General features: G+C 32.3%; 1 protein-coding gene across 4 annotated transcripts in view; it reads right to left on the reverse strand.

The window, feature by feature from the left end:
• Positions 1-299: 299 nt before the first annotated feature.
• The window catches only part of LOC141570617 (uncharacterized), a 50197-nt gene continuing 29677 nt past the window's right edge, over positions 300-20819 (reverse strand). For 3 of the 4 annotated variants that reach the window (XR_016020779.1, XR_016020778.1, XM_088796925.1), the window contains one exon: positions 19555-19934. Coding sequence is in view for 1 of the 4 variants with exons in the window: in XM_088796925.1 (XP_088653051.1) it covers positions 19848-19934 (87 nt within the window). In the remaining 3 variants the exon portion in view is untranslated. Of the gene's footprint in view, positions 3073-14381; positions 14465-15263; positions 19935-20819 lie in introns of those variants that run through there. The other variant, XR_012494825.2, reaches the window with a different exon arrangement.

The raw sequence follows: 20819 nt of genomic DNA on the forward strand, positions 1-20819 counted from the left end.
AATTTTGCTTGCTATTACTAATAAAACATAAGTGCTTAGCTAATTGTATTGCTTTTTGAAATGTTTTAAAGGTATTAAAACTGTATCCTTTTTACTACAAAATGTCTCACTTTATCACAATTAGTTATCCTTCCCAAAATGTAGAGGAGGGAGGAGTAGCAGTGCTAGGTAGATAAAAGGCAATTGAGAGACTGAATAAAGTGGCTACTGTGAAGTGAAAATACAAGCCTGCATTGGTTAATCCACTATGGAGGTATATCTGAATCCCCTGGGAACCTCTTGCAAATATATGCATGTCCCTCTCCCCTAACCCACACAGTCCTATCCCCCCAACTCACATTGCTGAGATTCTGATACACTCCCAGGGCAGGAGGGTAGTAATTATCTTTTCACCTGCCATCCTCCCACCTGATTGAAAACCCCTGAAAACAATTTAAATAAAAACTGACAATTTGCTTGACTGAATTAATCCAGTTAATTTCCTTAATCCTTTATTTCATAATCAAATTGTTATAGGAGGTGAAGTAATTATCTGGTAAACATAAACAAATGGGTTGTCAGTTCAAAAATTATCTTCTCTCTATAGTATTTGCTCTTGGCTCCTATTTCCTGATCTCTTTACTTTGACAGTTGAAAGTTTGTTTCCCCATGGAATGAATCTCTCATAATTGTAAAAAACTAAAAGTTTTACAGGAGAGGATTTCATTGTAGTCAGTGATCCACCACTACGTATTAACTACCACCTGACCACTATTCTAAGTGGAATTAAAATGTCATTAGAAGAATAGTTTTATTAGATAAATTCATTGAGGAATATATATTGTCTAGATTGTTAAACTGGATTCCAAACTAGCCTGCATTCCCCATCATTGTAGTAATGTTCCACTTTACATTGAATGAATAGACTGGCCTTTGAAAAATTAGGAGCATTAATTACATTTAATGTATAAACAAGTAAACGAAAAGTAAAGATTACAAAGAAGATTAAAAAATTCAATAGCATTACTCAATAGAAAGTGGAAAACATTGGAGGAATGACTTAAAATTCTGAGGGAAAATTATTTCCGACCAATTCATATTCAATTATATTCTCAAGTGTGAGAATAGAATATAGTCTTTTTAGGTATCATAAAATAATTTACCTTCTAGGTAGCCTTTCTCAGTAAGCTATTAAAGGATATACTCCACCAACTCAAAGAAGTAAATCAATGAAATGAAATCCAGAAATTCAGCAAACAGAGAATCAAACTCAGGAAAGAGAAAAGTGATTTCCAAGATGATAAAAAAATTTTAAGGAAAATAGCTAGGTAGTAGGCCTGAACCGCTGATAGTGCAGTCTCATTAGAAGAATAGACATACCCAAGAAATAAAAGGAAAAGAAAAGAGTATGTTGCCTAATGTGTTTGAATATACAAAAACAAGTTTTATAATTCTGGTATAAAATTGGCTCTGAAATAATAATGGTCACATAAAAAAATAATAAACAAATATAAAGTAATGTAACTATGAACCAAACTGTAGGAAAAAGAAAAAGTTTTATAAGAAAGTTAATGTAATTAAAGGAAAGAAACACCTACGCTATGAACAATATTTACAATGCAATGTTTTTAAAAAGAGCTTTATTGAGATATTCACAAACCATAAAATTCATCCTACCCAAGTATACAATTCAGTGTTTTTATATATTCACAGAATTGTGCAGTTATCACTACTATCTAAATTTAGATGGAAACCAATTAGCAGTCACACCTTATTCCCTTCTCCACCAACCCCTGACAGCCAATAACCTACTTAGTATCGCTATAGATTTACCTATTCTGGATGGTTCTTATAAATGGAATCATACAATATGTGGCTTTTGAGACCGGCTTTTTTAACTTATTGTAATGCTTTCAATATTCATTCATGTTGTAGCATGTATCAGGACTTCATTTATTTTTATTGCCAAATATTATATTTTGTATGAATATCAAACATTTTGTTTACCATCCACCTGTAGATGGAAATTGGAGTTGTTTCTACCTTTTGGCTACTATAGGTAATGCTGCTATGAATATTTGTATACAAAGTTTTGAGTGAACATATGATTTTATTTCTTAGGGGTTTATCTGAGGAGTAGAATTGCTGGGTCATCTGGTAACTCTGTGTTTAACATTGTGAGGAATTGCCAAACTGATTTACAAAGTGGCTGGACCATTTTACAATCCCACCAGCAGTGTATGAGAGCTCCAATTTCTCCACATCCTTGTGAACACTGGTTATTGTCCATATTTTTATTTTAGCCATCCTTGTGGGTGTGAAGTGGTATCTTGTAGTTTTGATTTGCATTTGTCTAATGACTGATACTGTTGGACATCTTTTTGTGTGATTATTGGTCATTTGAATATCTCTTTTAGAGAAACATCTACTCAAATCTTTTGTTCATTTTTAAATTTGATTATTTTTTATTATTCTGTTCTAAGAGTTCTTTATATATTCTAGATACATGTCCTTTATTATATATGTGATTTACAGATATTGCCTCCCAATCTGTGGGTCACAATATTCTTTTAACCTAAAAAATTTAACTACATTTTTAGAATAGAGCTATGAAAAGTGCTTGTGTGTATGTGTGTGTCTGTGTGTGTGTATATGTGTGTGTTTGTATAGTTTTGGAAGTTAATTCACCTGGAAATTATCTTGCACTTGAGCATAGAACAATAGCACATTCAATTAATGCAATTGAGTAATATGCTTTTTTCATGTTATGCAAATAATACAAAGTTGGTTAAAAGAAGTTTTGAGTGCCCCTCAGTTTCTCCGCATTCTCTACTCTGTCTCTTCCACTTTCCTCCCCTTAGTGTGCATATTCAAATAAAAGCTGAGATAGAGAGAAATTGGACATTGATTTAAATGCTATTATAAATGACAAAATAAAAGTGCCTACTAACACTGGAAAGGTAAAAGAAACAAACTTGATAAATCATCCTTTTGCAAATTGGCTTTTGGGAAAAGAGTCTTCCTCAAAATGTCCTAGAGGACTACAACTTTGTCATGAAAGATGTTCTCAGGATTTTAGAAGAAAAGTAGAATCTGAAAAAGAAACAAAGATTTTTATAAACATAGGCGTGCATATATCTTTTTGAATTCGTGTTTTGGATTTGCTGGGAGTGGGACTGCTGAGTTACAAGGTAGTTTTATTTTATTTATTTATTTTTTTGAGGAACTTTCATACTGTTTTCCACGGTGGCTGCACCAATTTTCAATCCCACCAACAGTGAACAATGATTTCCTTTTCTCCACATCCTTGCCAAAACTTGTTGTTTGTTGATTTATTGATGATGGCCATTCTGATAAGTGTGAGGTGGTATCTCATTGTCGTTTTTACTTGCATTTTTCTGATGATTAGTGATGGTGAGCATCTTTTCATATGTCTGTTGGCCATCTGTATGTCCTCTTTGGAGAAATACCCAGGTCCTCTGCCCATTTTTTGAATTTATATTGGGGTGACAATGTAAAATTACATAGGTTTCAAGTGTACAATTCTGTACATCATCATCTATATATCACATTGTGCGTTCAACACCCAGAGTCAGTTCTCCTTCCATCATCATGTATTTAACCCCATTTACCTTTCTACTACCCCTCTCTCCTCTTACCCTCTGTGTGCCCCTTTGTTAATTGGATTGTTTGGGTTTTATTTTTTGTTTTGGGTTTGTTTTTTTTATGTTGAGTTATATGAATTTTTATAAATTTTGGATATTAAGTCCTTACCAGATGTATCATTGGAAAATATCTTCTCCCATTCAATGGGTGTCTTTTCATTTTGTTGATGGTTTCCTTTGCTGTGCAAAAATATTTTAGTTTGATATAGTCCTGTTTGTTTCTTTTTTCTTTTGTTTCTCTTGTCCGAGAAGATATATCACTAAAAATACTATTAAGGGTAATGTCGGAGAGTTTACTTCCTATGTTTTCTTCTAGGAGTTTTATGGTTTCAGGTCTTACATTTAAGTGTGTAATCCATTTTGAGTTTATTCTTGCATGTCTCATAAGAAGGTAATCCAGTTTCATTTTTTGTATGTATCTGTCCAGTTTTCCCAGCACCATTTGTTAAATAGACTCTCTTTATCTCAATGTATATTCTTGCTCCCTATCTCATAGATTAGATGACCTTATAGTTGTGGGTTTATTTCTGGGCTGTTTATTCTGTTCCATTGATCTATGTGTCTGTCTGTTTTTATGCCAATACCATGCCGTTTTGATTACTATGGTCTTGTATAGTTTGATATCAGATGGCGTGATACCTCCAGCTTTGTTCTTTCTCAGGACTGCCATGACTATTTGGGGTATTTTGTGGTTTCGTATAAATTTTAGGATTATTTGTTCTAGTTCTGTGAAAAATGCTCTTGGTATTTTGATAGGGATTGTATTGAATTCATAGATTGCTTTGGGTAGTATGGACATTTTAACTATATTAATTCTTCCTATCCATGAGCATGGTATATATTTCCATTTATTTGTATCTAATTTCTCTCTTCAATGTCTTAAAATTTTCTGAGAACAGGTCTTCACTTCCTTGGTTAAATTTATTCCTATGTTGTTGTTTTTTACAATTGTAAATGGGATTGTTTTCTTAATCTCTCTTTCTGCTAGTTTGTTATTAGTGCATAAAAATGTAACTGATTTCTGAATACTAATTTGGTATCCTGCTACTTTACTAAATTAATTTATCAGTTCTAACAGGTGTTTGGTGGGATCTTTGGGGTTCTCTATATATAGTATTATGTCATCTGCAAATAATGACAGTTTTACCTCTTCCTTTCCAATTTGGATACCTTTTATTTCTTTTTCTTGTCTGATTGCTGTGACTAGGATTTCCAGTACTATGCTGAATAAAAGTGGTGAAAGTGGACATCCTTGCATTGTTCCTGATCTTCAGGCGAATGCTTTTAGCTTTTCCCCATTTAGTATGATGTTAGCTGTGAGTTTGTCATATGTGGCCTTTATTATGTTGAGGTATGTTTCCTCTAATCCCACTTTGCTGAGAGATTTTATCATAAGTGGATTTTGCCAAACACTTTTTCTGCATCTATTGATATGACTGCATGAATTTTACTTTTCATTTTGTGTATGTGGTATATACGTTTACTGATTTGTGGATATTGAACCAACCTCGCATAGCAGGAATTAATCTCACTTGATCATCTGTATGATCTTTTTAATATACTGCTGAATTTGGTTTGCTAATGTTTCATGCTATTTACAGTAGCCAAGACATGAAAACAACTGAAATGCCCATCAACAGACAATTGGATAAAGAAAGTGTGGTACATATATACAATGGAATATTACTCTGCCGTTAAAAAGAATGAAATCTTACCATTTGCACCAACATGGGTGGATATAGAGGGTATTATGCTAAGTGAAATAAGTCAGAGTGAGAAAAACAAATACCATCTGATCTCACCTATATGTCATATCTAAAGAACAGAATAAACAAACAAGCAAAACAAACAGACTCAGAGATACAGAGAAAAAAATGATAGTAACTAGACGGGAGGGTGTTCGGAAGATAGGTGAGAATGGAGAGAGACTAGGAAGTACAAATTGGTAGTTGCAAAACAGTCATGGGGATGTGAAATACAGTATGGAGAATATAGTCAATAATATTGCAAAAACTAGTGTCAGATGGGTACTAGATTTATTGGACGATCACTTTATACATTATATAAATGTCTAACCACTATGCTGTACACCTGAAACTAATATAAAATAATATTGAATGTCAATTATAATTTTTAAAAAAATATGAGGTTTGATGAATAAGTTCTCAAACTCGTTGCAGCGATGTTGCTAACCTTTTTTGATATGAAAGAGATTATTCATTATGAATTTGTACCAACTGGACAAATAGTTAACCAAGTTTACTATTTGGAAGTGCTGATGAGGCTACTTGAAAAAGTTAGGCAACCTGAACTTTTCACCAACAATTCATGGTTCTTTCATCATGACAATGCAACAGCTCACACAGCACTGTCTGTGAGGGAATTTTTAGCCTGTAAACAAATAACTGTATTGCAACACCCTCCCTACTCACCTGATCTGGCCCCCAATGACTTCTTTCTTTACCAAAAGTTAAAGAACATATTGAAAGGAAGACATTTTGATGACATTCAGAACATCAAGGGTAATACGACAACAGTTCTGATGGCCATTCCAGAAAAAGGGTTCCAAAATTGCTTTGAAGGTTGGACTAGATGCTGGCATCAGTGCATAGTTTCCCAAGGGGAGTACTTTGAAGGTGATCATAGTGATATTCAGCAATGAAGTATGTAGCACTTTTTCTAGGATGAGTTCACGAACTCAATAGCCAGACCTTCATATATAGTCATGGATGTAAAGTACAGCACATACTCAATGGTATTGTAATTGCTATATATGGTGTCAGGGTTATTACTATGCTGTTTTGTTACACCTGAAAGTAATAATAAAAAAGTATGCTTAAAGTAATCTAAAATTAGTGAGAAGATTATGCTAGAATAAAAGGGACATAATCAAATATATACATGAATTATTTTGAGAAATATAAGAGAAAAGTTATTTGGGGGACATTAAAGAAAATTTGAATATGAACTGGATATGAACTGGATTAATCATTTATATTCTGTTGTATTAATGATATTGTGACTATGTGGGAGAATGTTCTTATTTATAGGAAATGGATATCGAAATATGTAGGGTTGAGATGCCTTGATGAATGCAATTTACTTTAAAATATTTCTGCAAAAACACATGTACATATATATATATATGTATATATATATACACACACACACACACACATGAAAATATACACATATACACATATGTACGTAGATAGACAAGGCAAATATGGCAAAGTATTTATGATTATCAACTCTAGGTGGAAGATATATAGGTATTTATTGTATTTATCTTTCAACTTTTGCATGTGTTTGAAAATTTTTATAACCAAGAAATGCATTACGTAGCATTGTCTACAAAAACAAAAAATATGTCATAATGCTTCTGTGATTATATTGAGATGGTAGATTTATGGATAATTGTTATTTTCTTCTTCATACGTGGATGTATTTTATATAATGGACACATTTTATTTTTATTATCAATGATTAAAGCTACATTGTATTGAGGGGATAAAAGATTTTTGTTAAGGAAACTACCAATAACATAGGTTATTGTGATATGGTTGTTCTATGTTAACCGAATGCACTTATCAGGTGATAGTTCTCAAACTCCTCTTGAGTCTTACCATTACAAACAGTGAGAAGCAATGATAAATGTGTATGTGCCTATATTTGTTCTTAATTTTACAGTGAAAAATTGCATTTACTTAACACCCATGTATTAAATACCTATTATTCACAGACACTAAATGTAACAATGAACAAAGTAGACACAGCCCCTGTTTTATTCTCTCAAGAGTCTCAATTTAACTGATTAAGTCTCATCTCTGCAGGGTAGAAGTATCTAGCATAATAGACCCTTACCAAATGTTTGTTCATGTCTTGGTCACTGAACTATATGATAGTATACAAAACAAAGTAACACAAAAGTTTTGCCTTCAATAAGTTTAAAGTCTATTATCAGAGACTGAAAAATAAACAGATATTTTCATCAATGTGTGGTGTCATGATAGAGGTAAGTATGGCACTTAACCCACTCTGCAGAGATGGAAATGAATAAAAGAAGGCTTTATCAAGGAACTGACATCTAAGCTCAGACTTCAGGGACAGAGGCTGAGGAGTTGAAAATGGAGTAAACGTATACTGGACCAAGGTAAAAGTAGATACAAGGTCCAGAGGGCAAAGAGATCATCACATACTCCTTCAGATTTTAATTTAAAACATTCCAGAATAGGTAATTTTAAATTACTCTCATTCATCCATAATGAATTTTGTAAATAGGCACTGAATAGCATCTTCTTCAATTGGGAAATCTAGGCTATATAAGAAGATTAAATTATTACAAGCCTGATATCAGAACTTTTTTGATTAGTACATGGCAGAGTTGATAGAACAAATCAGAGAAATCAAAGAAGAAAAATACATTATTGATGACTATATTCTCAATTCATCAAACACCATACAATTTGTAAATTTTTTAAAAAATTAAAATTTTATAAAATACTTTCTTTACACAGTGTTCCCAAATTTTTATTCACTCATTCATCCATCTATTCATTAAACAGATATGTAATTTATCACAAGCCATGTTATAAGCCCTGGAGATTTAACATGGACAAAATCAGATGAAAAACATAAAATTCCTGACATGGAGCTTGCGTTCTAGTGGGAAAGACAAACAATAAACAAGATAAATAATTAAAATGTATAGTACATTAGTTAAATGCTAAGGAGAAAAATAAAGCAGGGAAGAGTCAATAGGAAGCATGGAGGAAGGGTTGAAAGTTTTGATAGTATAGTCTGGGAAGGACTCATCGAATCTGTGTAAAGGAAGTGAGGAGTGGGCCATTTGTTATAAAAAGTGTGATACAAAAAATACAGTGAATGTTTAAATTTTTAAAAATGTATTACAGTAAAATACACATTGCTATTAATCCCCTTCAAAATACTCCCCCTTGCTTCGAACACACTTATTCCATTATTCTTGCCAATTTCTGCAGCAGTTCTGGACGTCCTCTTTCGTGAGTGTCTTTAGTTGCGCTGTCATGGCTGTCTTGATGTCCTGAATCACTTCAAAATGTTTACCTTTCATGATCATTTTGACTTTGGGGAAGAACCAGAAGTCACATGGTGCCAGATCCAGTGAATAATGAGAATAGACCGTCATGTTTTTATTTGACAGAAATTGCCATATACCAGAAGTGATATCTGACATGGAGTGTTGTCATGATGGAGGATGAAGTAAAGACACTCACAAAAGAGGACTTCCAGAACTACTTCATAAGGTGGCAAGAACGATGGGATAAGTGTGTTTGAAGCAACGGGGAGTATTTTGAGGGAGATTAATGACAATGTGTCTTTTAGTTTAATAGTTTTTTTGTTTAAACATTCACTGTATTGTTTGATCACACCTCATATATGTGTGGCTGGGGGAGAAGAAGCAAAGATCCTGTGACAGGAGCAGTTTGGGTGTCTTTGAGAAACACGAGGCTGGAGTGGCCAGAGAGAGTGATGGAGGAAGAGAGTAAATTGATATGTCAGAAGATAAGGAAGAGTACAGGTCATATAGGGCCTTGTATACCTTTTTAAGGATATTGCTTTTTAGCCTTACTAAAATAAGAAAACAGAAACAGTGGAACAGAAAAATAAGATTACCTGAGTTATTAGGTTGGTACAAAAGTAACTGTGGTTTTGCAGTTTTTAACTTTTTAAACCACAATTACTTTTGCACCAACCTAATAGATTTGAGCATTTCCTTGCTACTGATTGCATAAAAACTAAAGAGAGACAAGGGCAGAAGCAAAGGCTAGTGTAATAACCCAGGTGAGATGTGATGAATGGCTTGGAACTGAATTGTGGCAGTGAGGGTGACGAGTAGATGAATTTTGGATACATTTTGAAAATAGCACCAACATAAATTACTAACAAATTGGATGTTGTATGGAAAGAAAGGTAAATGCCAAAAACAGTTCTAAAGAATTTTCGTTTGTGTAATTGGGAGAATAGAGTTGCCTTTCCCTGAAAATAAAAAGACTGGATGAAGAGCAAGTTGTGGGAGAATACCAGAAGGTTACTTTTGGACATGTTGAACTTAAGATGTCTATTTGCTATCTAAGTGGAGATATCCTGTGGGTAGCTATAAATAATGGAAAGAAATCTAAACTGACCATTTATATCTATCTATATATGTTTATAGGCTTATATAGTAATGTGTTTTACATGTAAATATATTTTATATTAAATATATACTTACATACATATTATGTCAATATATCAATGGCAATTAGAGCCTTGAGAGTAGATGAGTTCAACAAAGTAATTATTAAGGATAGAAAATAGAATTGATGTGGGTACTGAGCCTAGAGGCACTGCAATATTTAGAAGTCAGGGAAATTGGGAAGAAATAACAAAAATTTTGAGATGAAACATCCAGGGAGAGGAAAATAAAGCAAACATAAAACACAACAATAAAGTGTTTTTAGGAGATAGTGAATAATTTTGTCAAATGTTAATGAGATGAAGGCTGAGAATTGATCACTAGATTTAGCAGCAAGGAGTTCATGGATGACCTTGACAAAGACAGTTCAGTGGAATTCTAGTGCTAAAAATCTGCTTGGAATGGATTAAAGAATAGGAAGAAGAAATTGGAAACTGCATGTAGAAACACCTTTTTCAAGGAGTTTTGTTTCAAGAGGAAAGGTTTTAAAGGGAATGAGCCAGAAGGGGAAGCGGAGTCAAAAGTGAGTTTTTTAGAAATGCAAGAAATAGCGTGTGTGTGTGTGTGTGTGTGTGTGTGTGTGTGTGTGTGTGTGCTGATGTGAAGCATCCAGTATTGAGGAAACACACAAATGTGTGATGCAGGAAAGAGAAGAGACAATCTCTAGACCCACATCATAGAGTAGGTGAGAGAAAGATAGAATCTACTGCACCAACAGAGGGCTAGCCTTCTCTAAGAGTAAGGTAATCAAAGTTCAAGTCAATTTTGCACAAATATAGTTAGGTCAGTGGATGTAGAGATAGGAGCTCATGGAAAGTCTCTTCTTTTTCTGTCCATTTTCTCAGTGGAGGAGAAATCATGGTTAACAGCTTAAGGTGAGGATGAAAAAAGTAGTGTTGGAGATTTGATGAGAGAAGATGTAAAATAATCATTGAAGGCTTCTGAATAAACTAGGAAAATGTAGTAGGATTGCTAGACAGTATTAAGGATCCGCTTGAGAAAAGTGATCCCAAATTTAAAGTGAGATCAGTCAGCATTGTTTTGTTGTTTTTTTCTACAGCCACATTCCATTGCAAGTGAGCAAATGTTGAGTAGATTAAGGGTTTGATTTAACAAAGGTGGTGCTTTATCCAACTAAGCATAATAAAAGAAGACTGGGGCAAAGGAGTGGATGATGTTTGCAGGTGAGTGATTATCACTGATACAAGGTCTTTAGAAAGTTATACTAGATTAAAGCCAAGACATATTTTAAGCATTTTTGGATTTCATCTATTGCTAAGTATCATGGTATTCCTTGACAGCACAAAAAGAACATTAAGTTTTATGTGAATATTTTCATTTTCGTGGTTCTAAAAAAGTTGCTTTTGTTCTCTGCTAGTCTTTAAACTGTATCATTTGAAAAGCAGAGTCCTCCATTATCAGTATAAATTTTAGGATGTGGGCTGCTCTGGAACTTCAAAAAGTCGGGGGGGGGGACACAAAAAACCCTTAAAATAAAATAAAAAAACAGTAATGTTAAATTATCCCTGAGTGCACATTATTTAGTTCCTTGTTAACTTAATTGTTTTCCAGTAAAAAGTGAAATGTGCAATATGCAAATTAAATAATATTACGTGTCAGAGTTTGAAAGAAATATTCATTTAACATTGGAAGAGGTTTTTTTTCCCCCAGGAAATCTTGTTCATTTATTTTATGAGAATTTTTGTTTGTCGCTATTTGTTCAAAACATAATACAATTGTGAGACCCAGTGCCTGCTGGCAAAGTTGGAATAGCTGTCAGCAGGATATGGCAAACTAATAATAAGTGCTGGTAAAATATTTATATTATAGTTTACTGGGAGGCTGAATGTAGTTTTGTATTTCATTATTGCTTGAGGCAGTACATAGTAACATAGTTGTGCTCCTAAATAAGTGGATAGAATTCTAAATACTATAGTAACTTATCTTTCAACTATCTGCTGGAAAAACAGAATTAATAATAATAAAGCCTTTTACAAATTGAAATTTAAGAAATTTTAAACGAGGTCCATAGGGCAGTAATTAGTAGCATCTCACGTTCAGTGTTATTGGACACTCAGCTATTGGATCAACCACTTCTGTATGAGGCCTAGTAATTTAGCTCTGCTTCATAATTTTCAATAACAGAGCTATTCAAGAGGGAGGGGTGGTCCTAAACCACCAGAGGACTCAGAAGTATGGTGATGTTCAAGTACAACACTGTGTTTATGTACTCCCCAAAGTGTATCAAAGCTCAGATCCAGAGAAATAAAAGAAAAGTCAAACAAAACAAGCATTAGACTGCGTAAAATAAGGTATGGACAAGGCAAACAGGTGAGGCATTGTTTAGGTGGCTAAGGTAGATCAATATCTATTCTTGCAAGCCAGGAATCCTGCCTGCTTTCCTCTGGTGCTCTGCAGATCATCTTACGGCTTGCAGACAGACTGTCGCCTGAACCCAACTGACAGACAACCTATTTCACCCCTGTAAAAATCATACCCATCTTCTTTCTTTGTGGTTCACTGAGAGGAGAAAAAAATATAACTGCAAAAATAAAATAAGACCGGATTTGGTTTTATCACAGTTTAACATCCCTTTTCATGAACTTAATTGTAAAAGTCTAGTTCCTAATTTCTCTTTCATATATAATTTTAATCTATTCAATAAATGTTAAGTATATTGTGAGCATAATAATGTGGGTGTGTGTGTGTATGTGTGTATGGAGAGGTGACCAAATTTATCCAAATAGGAAACATATGTAAAGTATCTTGTACATAATAATCACTCAATAAATACTAGCTAATATCAATCTTCCTGCCGTAACAATTATTAAAAACTAACAGAAGGATGTACAAAGAATCAATTAGAAACTGAGGAAATAGATGTTTATATTTACCTGTAATTCACAGAATAAAGAGGCAATATTTCAGTTTTTTAAAAAATATTTAACAAGCTCACTATAAACAAACTTTGAGTAAATAACAGAAAATCAGATTGTTTATGTTTTATGACATACTACTATTAATTTGCTTTGTTCTGATAAAGTTCATGCATAACAATTAGTAATCTTTTAGTTTTTTCATGTTGTCATTTTGATGGGAAAATCAAAACCAGAAATGTTTTCTCAAAAATAAGTATTATACTTTAGTTATATCAAAAATAACCAAAATATAAAACCTGTCTTCTAGTTCCATAGAACTTTAGAAAATTATACAGACTTCCTTGCAAATTGAGAATTACATAAATTTTGTACTTTATGTATATAATTTTATTGAGTTTTTTTTTTTACTTCATAAGTTTAACTAAAAAGTTAGGAGAATACATTTTACTATAGTAAATTCAGTGGTAATTGCTGTACAAGACAAGCTCTGTATATAGGAAAAACTACAAAGGCTACTTAAAATATGAACAATAAAAATGTCCACAATCCTAATTCTGCTTTGGCAAATGGGAGACATTTTCAATGTTTTGAGATAGTATTTACCGAGACATAATTTTTCATGTGTACAATGACCTATAGATTTTGTTTTATCCAGATTTTCATATCTAAATCCATCATGGTATTTTTTACCCTCTGAGTTGACTAATAAAAGGAATGATAATTTTAATTAATATAATATTTAAAATATTAAAAGTCAAGACAAATCCTTACTTTAGTGGTTGTAGAGACTGTCTTAATCTTGAAAGTGAAAAGGTCATATTTTGTCAACTGATGCATATCATACCTCTGAATAATAAGAATATGTCTTTTCATCACTGCTACAGTTTTCTGCTTACCTCTTTATGGTAGAAGAAACGTAATTTACTTGTCACATTGAAATGTTTGATATATATCCTTATCCTATCTTTTGAACTAGCATTTCTGAAACACTAGATTGTAAACAAATGGCATGTTTAATTAAACAACTACTTTACTACTAACTGAACAAGAGAGTATGATTATATTAATTTAATAGTAAGCCATGTGACTAGAATTTCAAGAAGACATTTTTGATTCAGCAAGAAAGTATGATTATACTAATTTAAAATCAAGACATGATTGGAATGTAAACAAAATATTTTAAATTCCTGCTTTCAGTATATAGTTTAAGTTCCCATCTTTAGGATATCAAAATAGTTTTCTTAAGAGTTAAAAGTAATGTAATTTATAAAATATTAATTTACATTAAAATTTCTTCTTTAATTTACTAATCATCATACAAAGCTAAATTTATAAGTCAATTAACAGTTTACTATGATGCTGAAAATTTATTTTAAATATTAACAATTACGATTTTCCAAGGGATTCATTTTACTTTGGTGTGTGACTGCTTTTTCTCAGCTACAAGTTAGCAATTCTGAAATACATTAGCTCTATTCTAATAAGAATGAAAATATAGTGAGGTAAATTTAGCTGCATAATTAGGCATACAGTAATGTACATGATTATATATGTGTGCGTGTGTGTGTTTATGTATATATGTATTTAAATGTATATTTAAGAGTATTATATATATGATCAAAAGCCAAGGATTAAGTTTACCTTCAAATTTCAAAATATGAAATAATAGATTTGCTGTAATCACTCAAAAGCATTTGATGTTGAAGGTCAATCCATTTTTACTCCTTTGTGGGAACAAAGAAAAACAAAAAAAACATTAGGTTCTGACCTAACCAAAGTCATAAGTTGTTTCTTAAAACATGCATTGTTAGGATCTTAATTATCTTATTTATGTTTGTTTAGATAGATACACAGATAAAACATTTCTGATCCAGATGTGACGATCTCAGCACTGTCATTTACCTTTCAAGGATCATAGAATTTTTGCTTTTAACACATTCCCTCGAGTACCTACATGTTTTCATTATAAACCAGTAGTTGAAAAAACATGTCAGATGCTAAATTCAAATCCACCATGCAGGTAACATGGGAAAATATAACAACTGTTTTGGAAGAAAATGTCTTGAAGTCAGTCAACTTATATAAAATCTTAAATGATTTGCCAATGAATGATAATTAGCATTTATGTTACAAGTACAAATGTTAAACAATTTCTGTTTAACTACTATAGGACTGAAATTATTTTTGTCAAATATGCATAAAAATCTTAAGCTAAAATGTCTGTTTTATAACTAAACTAAAAGTGTAGTGATATAAACGTAGAATTTGTAATTTCTACAGTTTAAATTATGAAACAAAAAGAACAAAATAGTTTAAACTCTAGAGCACTTAAACCCTTTTAATACTTAATACATTATATGAAATCTCAAAGAATTTTCAGCACTCAAGGTAATAATTTCTTATATGAATATTCCATAACTTATATGTCCAAGTAGACTGACAACAGAAATATTTCTAGAGGTTCACATTCACTAGAGTAAATGAAAATGTAAGTATGCTTGTGTAAAAGTTAAAATAACTCACATTATTTTCCTAGTAAATGCTTCCTAGTCTTCATCAATCATTATTCTAAAATATAAAGAATTATTTATATAATGCAAACAATATAATCAATGAAAGAATATATGCAGATAATGCAAGATAACTGAGCTTATAATACATAACACCTAAAATACTTAATCGTTTTTATGACTACATACTTAATAATTTATTTCTACTTCATAAAATAGTAAAAATGCCATTTTCTACTTTTTAAAATGCACAGTTACAAACATTTTTCTCTCACATAATTGTTCATTAAATAATATGCATTTGCAATTAAAAAACTAATGTATTTATACATATTCATTTTTCTACATTTATTTATTGAATACAGTTTAGAGTTGGTTAGGCCAGCATGGAAACAAAGTTCATGATGTTATTTTGAACTCTATAAACTCTTTTAATTTGCAAACAGGTAATTAGATGAAAAAACTGGAATGCACTAAAAAAGTATCTGGAAAACAATAAATACTTTATGCAAGAAATATTAGTGTTATAACCACTAAAAGCAGAAGTATGCACATATATAATCATCTAAAGAATGTCGGTCTCTAACTTCAGTTAATTACTAAATGGTCATTTTAAAATGTTTCTTAATGAGATTACAAATATATCTTTTGGTTAAACATGAATAATAAGGAATAGTTTGATTTTTAATAAAAATATCAAAATATAAGACTAACTTCATATATGCATATTAATTATGAGAAAATAATTAAAACATGCATACCTTCCAAAACAGTATCAATATAATTAAAAATACTCTTAGTGGAAATGAAACCATTAATATACATAGCCAGTCTGCAACAGATTATTGGTATTATGAAAATGTGAGTGTTGAGTGCTAGTAGCTGTTATTTGCCATTTGTTGGGTAAAGTGTAAAATAAGCAGGACGTTTGAATCTATTTCCTTAACCATGGTGAATAAACACCATCATGAAAACATTAAAAGTTTGCCTTTTGGAGAGTGCCTTGGAATTCATGTACTAAATGGGTTTTAATATAAAGAACCATCTCATCAGTAAAATGGAACTTCAGAAAGTCATATTTTGGAGTATCATAGCAAAGTGTGCACTGTATGTAAAGTTTACCATCACAGCAATTCTTCATAGAAAAGAAATTCTTAAATCTGAGGTTATCAATCTGATGTGTTTGAGTATTGTACTCATTTAGAAATAGCAGTTAACAATGAAAGAAAACTCTTAAAAAGCATTGACTTTTATACTTCATTCCAACAAAACAATTCGCTATTTACGTATTTCACAGTTAATCTCCATGCTAAATCTGAAAGTATGTTCTCAATAACAACTATAATAAAAAAGTGTTGGGATAATGACACAAGATGATAAAAGCACGGGAAATGCTTATTTGAGGATATAATCTCTTTCACATATATGAGCTTTAAGTAGTAATGAAGTAGGATAAATGTTCCACGAAAAGTTACCAAGAGGATTTCTGTAGAATATAAACATATCAAAACGTGATAGAAAATCTTCCTAGCCTCCAATCCCTGTTGACAATGTCTTTGTGATGTGAGATATATAGATCTATAAAATTATGTGCAAATAAATTTTATAAGCAAGAGTTCCTCACCATCTTTAGCTAATTAATTTACTTAGTTTTGTTGGTGGAAGTTTGTTGGTAAGGCAGAGATAATGCTCTGTGTTCAGCAATACGTTATTTTTCCGAAACACACAGCTAAATTACATTCCCAAACCTCTTCTGCAGTTAGGTTGGTCCATATGACTTCTGGCCAATGGAATAAGGTATTTTTCAGAATCCTCAGCAAGTTTTTTTTCCTCCCTACCCAATGCAGAGTATCCAGTGGAGGACTCTAGGGTGCTAAAAGATGGCAGAGCCACTCCTGGGTCCTGAAGAACTGAACAGAACTAAATGGAACAAAGACTCACTCCCATTTTCTACCTGATATGACATAAATAGTAGTAAATCTTGATAATATTAAGCCACTGAGACTTGGAAAAGACTAGAAGATTATTTATTCATTAATTTATTCCTCAAATATTATGAATAATAAAGAATTATAGTGGACAAAAATAAAATTTTGCACTTCAGAGGAAGGCAAAGTGGTAATTGTACTGGTTCTAATTATTAGAGTAGGAATAGTTTTTAGAAACTATATGATCTCAAGTATTCTGCAGTTGGTCCCTGTTAAAGTCTTACTTCCCTAATCCTACACTGAATTTATGTCATCTTTATTAATATTATATTATTATTACTCTTAGTGATAAATGCTTAAAGCATTAGTTACCATTCATTTCTTGCCATACCTTGGATAGAGCTAAGCACTTCACGTGATTTATTTAATTTCAAAGAGACCATATGAATTGTTTTTGGCAATATACTCATTTTACAGGGGAAACTGATGTCTATAAGAGTTAAGATGATCTCATACCATGTTTCCCTGAAAATAAGACCTAGCCAGACAATCAGCTCTAATGTGTGTTTTGGAGCAAAAATTAATATAAGACCCGGTCTTATTTTACTATAATATTAAGACCCAGTATAATATCATATCATACCATATAATACCGGGTCTTATATTAATTTTTGCTCCAAACGACGCATTAAAGCTGATTATCCAGCTAGGTCTTACTTTTGGGGAAACACGGTAGTAAATGGTGAATCCAGAACTTAAGAGGTCTTGTTTGAGCAATGGTAATTTAACTAATCTCCTACCCACAAACAGAAACATACAGGTGTATGTTCATTTTGTAGATCACAGAAAAGGCTGACAGGAAGGGTTTACCTTTGCAAATATCGGGCATGCCAAAAATATGTATACCAGTGGGTACTTTGGTCATGGTAGCTCAAGCAGTAGTTTGCCGTAATCAGAAGTATCTGGACACTTTGAGCACCTCTTGTAATTGCAGAAGTCAAATGTGACCTTATATTCATATTTTGTTATTGGTATATATTATTACAATTTTAATACAGTTTTACTTTCTTAAATGTGTATACATTTTCTTGCACCCTCTGTATATTATAATCCTTGATCTGCCTCTCATAGTGGAAAGCTTAAACCCTTATTTTATCAACATGCCAAAAATTGATCCGTCTATTAAAGGTAGATGCACAGTAATCACTAATCTTTTGACCCAGAAATCAAATTAATTACTTATAATGAATAATTTAAATGAAAAAACTTCACTGTAGGCCTAGAATATACTACTTATTCAACTAAAGGTAACTACCATTATAGACAATATATTTGATATTCATAATAGATAAGTATATATTCTAGAAGCAGAGATATTAGGTTGGTGCAAAAGTAACTGCAGTTATTTTTTTGCAGTTCTTGTAGTTATTTTCAACCCTTTGCTTAATAGCATCAGGTTGAAATAGCCTGATATTCATTTACAGTAGGAATGGCCTTGTCACTGGGATAAAGTCCACTCCCTCATCTCTGAACCATTTGGATAGGCTCTGCAGTACTTTTAACTTTCTTTTATCTGCTCTCATGGCTAAAATACTTTCTGTGGTTATGTCAATACCTTCAACCCTGCTGCTCAGGAATTTATCTGTTCTTTTAACATAACTTTGCACATCCTTGTGCCGATCTTATCTGTGTCGATCGATCGTAAAGTTTAACAATCAAAAGACAAGTTCATCTTGCATCCTTTATTTCAAATTTCTTGCCAACACCTGTCTCATTATAATCTATAAAAACAAACCAAAAACATGACAAAAATGGAAAAAATTAATTCCAGAATAAGATAATGCTTACTGAAAATCCTCGATATTGCTGAGAAATGAGTGAGGTAAATAATAACAGCTGTCCTCTTTTTCTTTCACTTGGGCTAGAAGCAGTGTATGGACAAGATTCAGTGAATCAACTTAATACACATCTTGATTGTTAGGGTAAAGCTCTCCAAACTCCTCCTACAAGAGGCACCATCTTTCTCTTTATAATGGTACTGAATCCCATACTCAGCTAGAACTGTTGCTCTGGAAGGAGGTATGGCCCAGAATAAATCAAAGCTGACATACAATGTCAGGGAATGATGGTGCTATGCCAGTTGCACCCCATCAATGAAAAAAACTAAGCTTGTTCAAGCTTTATGCTGCCATAGCACCGTGCGCTTCAAGAGCAAAGTGTAATGCTGCAGTCCTAGTGTTCCTTTTTCCAACTAGGCAAAAGCCAAGAGGAACATTTTCCCACAAACAAGTGTGTGGGAGATAGTAAATGCAATAATAAGGCTAATTAACCCATCAGGGTGCTTCAAGACTGGAATGATTCAGTCAGACAGAAACAAACGATTTTTATTCCTTTATTATTATTTCTTCTTTATCTGTGGAGCCAGAGGGTGAGAAGAGGACCAAGAATTCAGACATGGGAAAGATGAATGAACTTAGGAACCTATTTAGTAGTTTCCAGTCTGCAGGATACTATAGAGAAAAGTATCCCCTCTCCCCCAAAAAACAATGCTGAAGCAACTTTCTCTGGAGACATATCATTCATACTTAGGGAGTTCCCAGACACCTTTCTGCCTGGATCCAGATACTTTTCATTGAGTTGGAGAACATATATTTGGAAACCTCTGATTGTTAACAGCACACCGATGAACAGTTATCCTTTGGTGCGAGGTGGACCATCATGCCATCAACCTTCATTGTACTGCCAATGAAAAACCTCTGAAAATAATATGAAAAGGACAAGAAAATAGATGATCAGTACAGAAAAGGCAAAACATCTTAGTAACAGAGAAACAAAGATAAAAATTAAGTTATAAAAACAAAAAACTGTTTTAAACTTTATTGATGTATTTGTAATGTTTTAAATTGTTGCGGTGTTATAGTATGTGGTTAAGCTTACCAAATTTTATTTTTATTAGTAGAATTAATTTAGTTGATAATAAAAGGATGGAAATTTCATTATCTATGGTGTAGAAATTTGGTAAGATCTAAATACTCGAGCTATTTCAGTAAAGCAAAAAAGAACACGTGAAAACTTGTGTGTAATTGAGTATAGGCAAAGTCATTCTCCCAAAAAATGAGTAAAGAAAGTGAGAGAATTTAAAAGAAAAAATGCCGAGAGTTAATTTTGAAAAAAAATTTGTTGCAGATCCTAAAACCCTAATTAACTTATTCTATTCAATTCTTAGCAACAGTAAAAGATAAGACATAGAACACCAGACTCAACCAACTATCACATGGTTTCACTTGATTCCGCTTAATAACAGTGTCCTATAGTCAACAACAAGCTGAACCATATAAATGGAGAGAAATCAGGAGAAACATAAAATTCTAAAATAAAATATTCCAAAGAAAAAAACTAAAGAAATATCTAAATAAAACCCCTGAAATGAGATAATTACTCTCTGGCAGAACTAACGAATGGGGGGAAAAATCAAAGTTGAATGAAAGCTTTATTACATTTCCACTACTACTGAAGAATAGCTTGAGGTATTTTGTCCGAAAGTGGTTTTTTGAACAATTACTTTTTGGTTTGTGGGATTTTTCCCCCCCAAACATTAAAGCTTAATAATATGTGCATAACAGAAAAATAATGAGCTATTA

Source organism: Rhinolophus sinicus, chromosome 3 (genome assembly GCF_057876585.1).
Source record: "Rhinolophus sinicus isolate RSI-liver-muscle chromosome 3, RSI-T2T, whole genome shotgun sequence".
Lineage (NCBI taxonomy): Eukaryota > Metazoa > Chordata > Mammalia > Chiroptera > Rhinolophidae > Rhinolophus > Rhinolophus sinicus.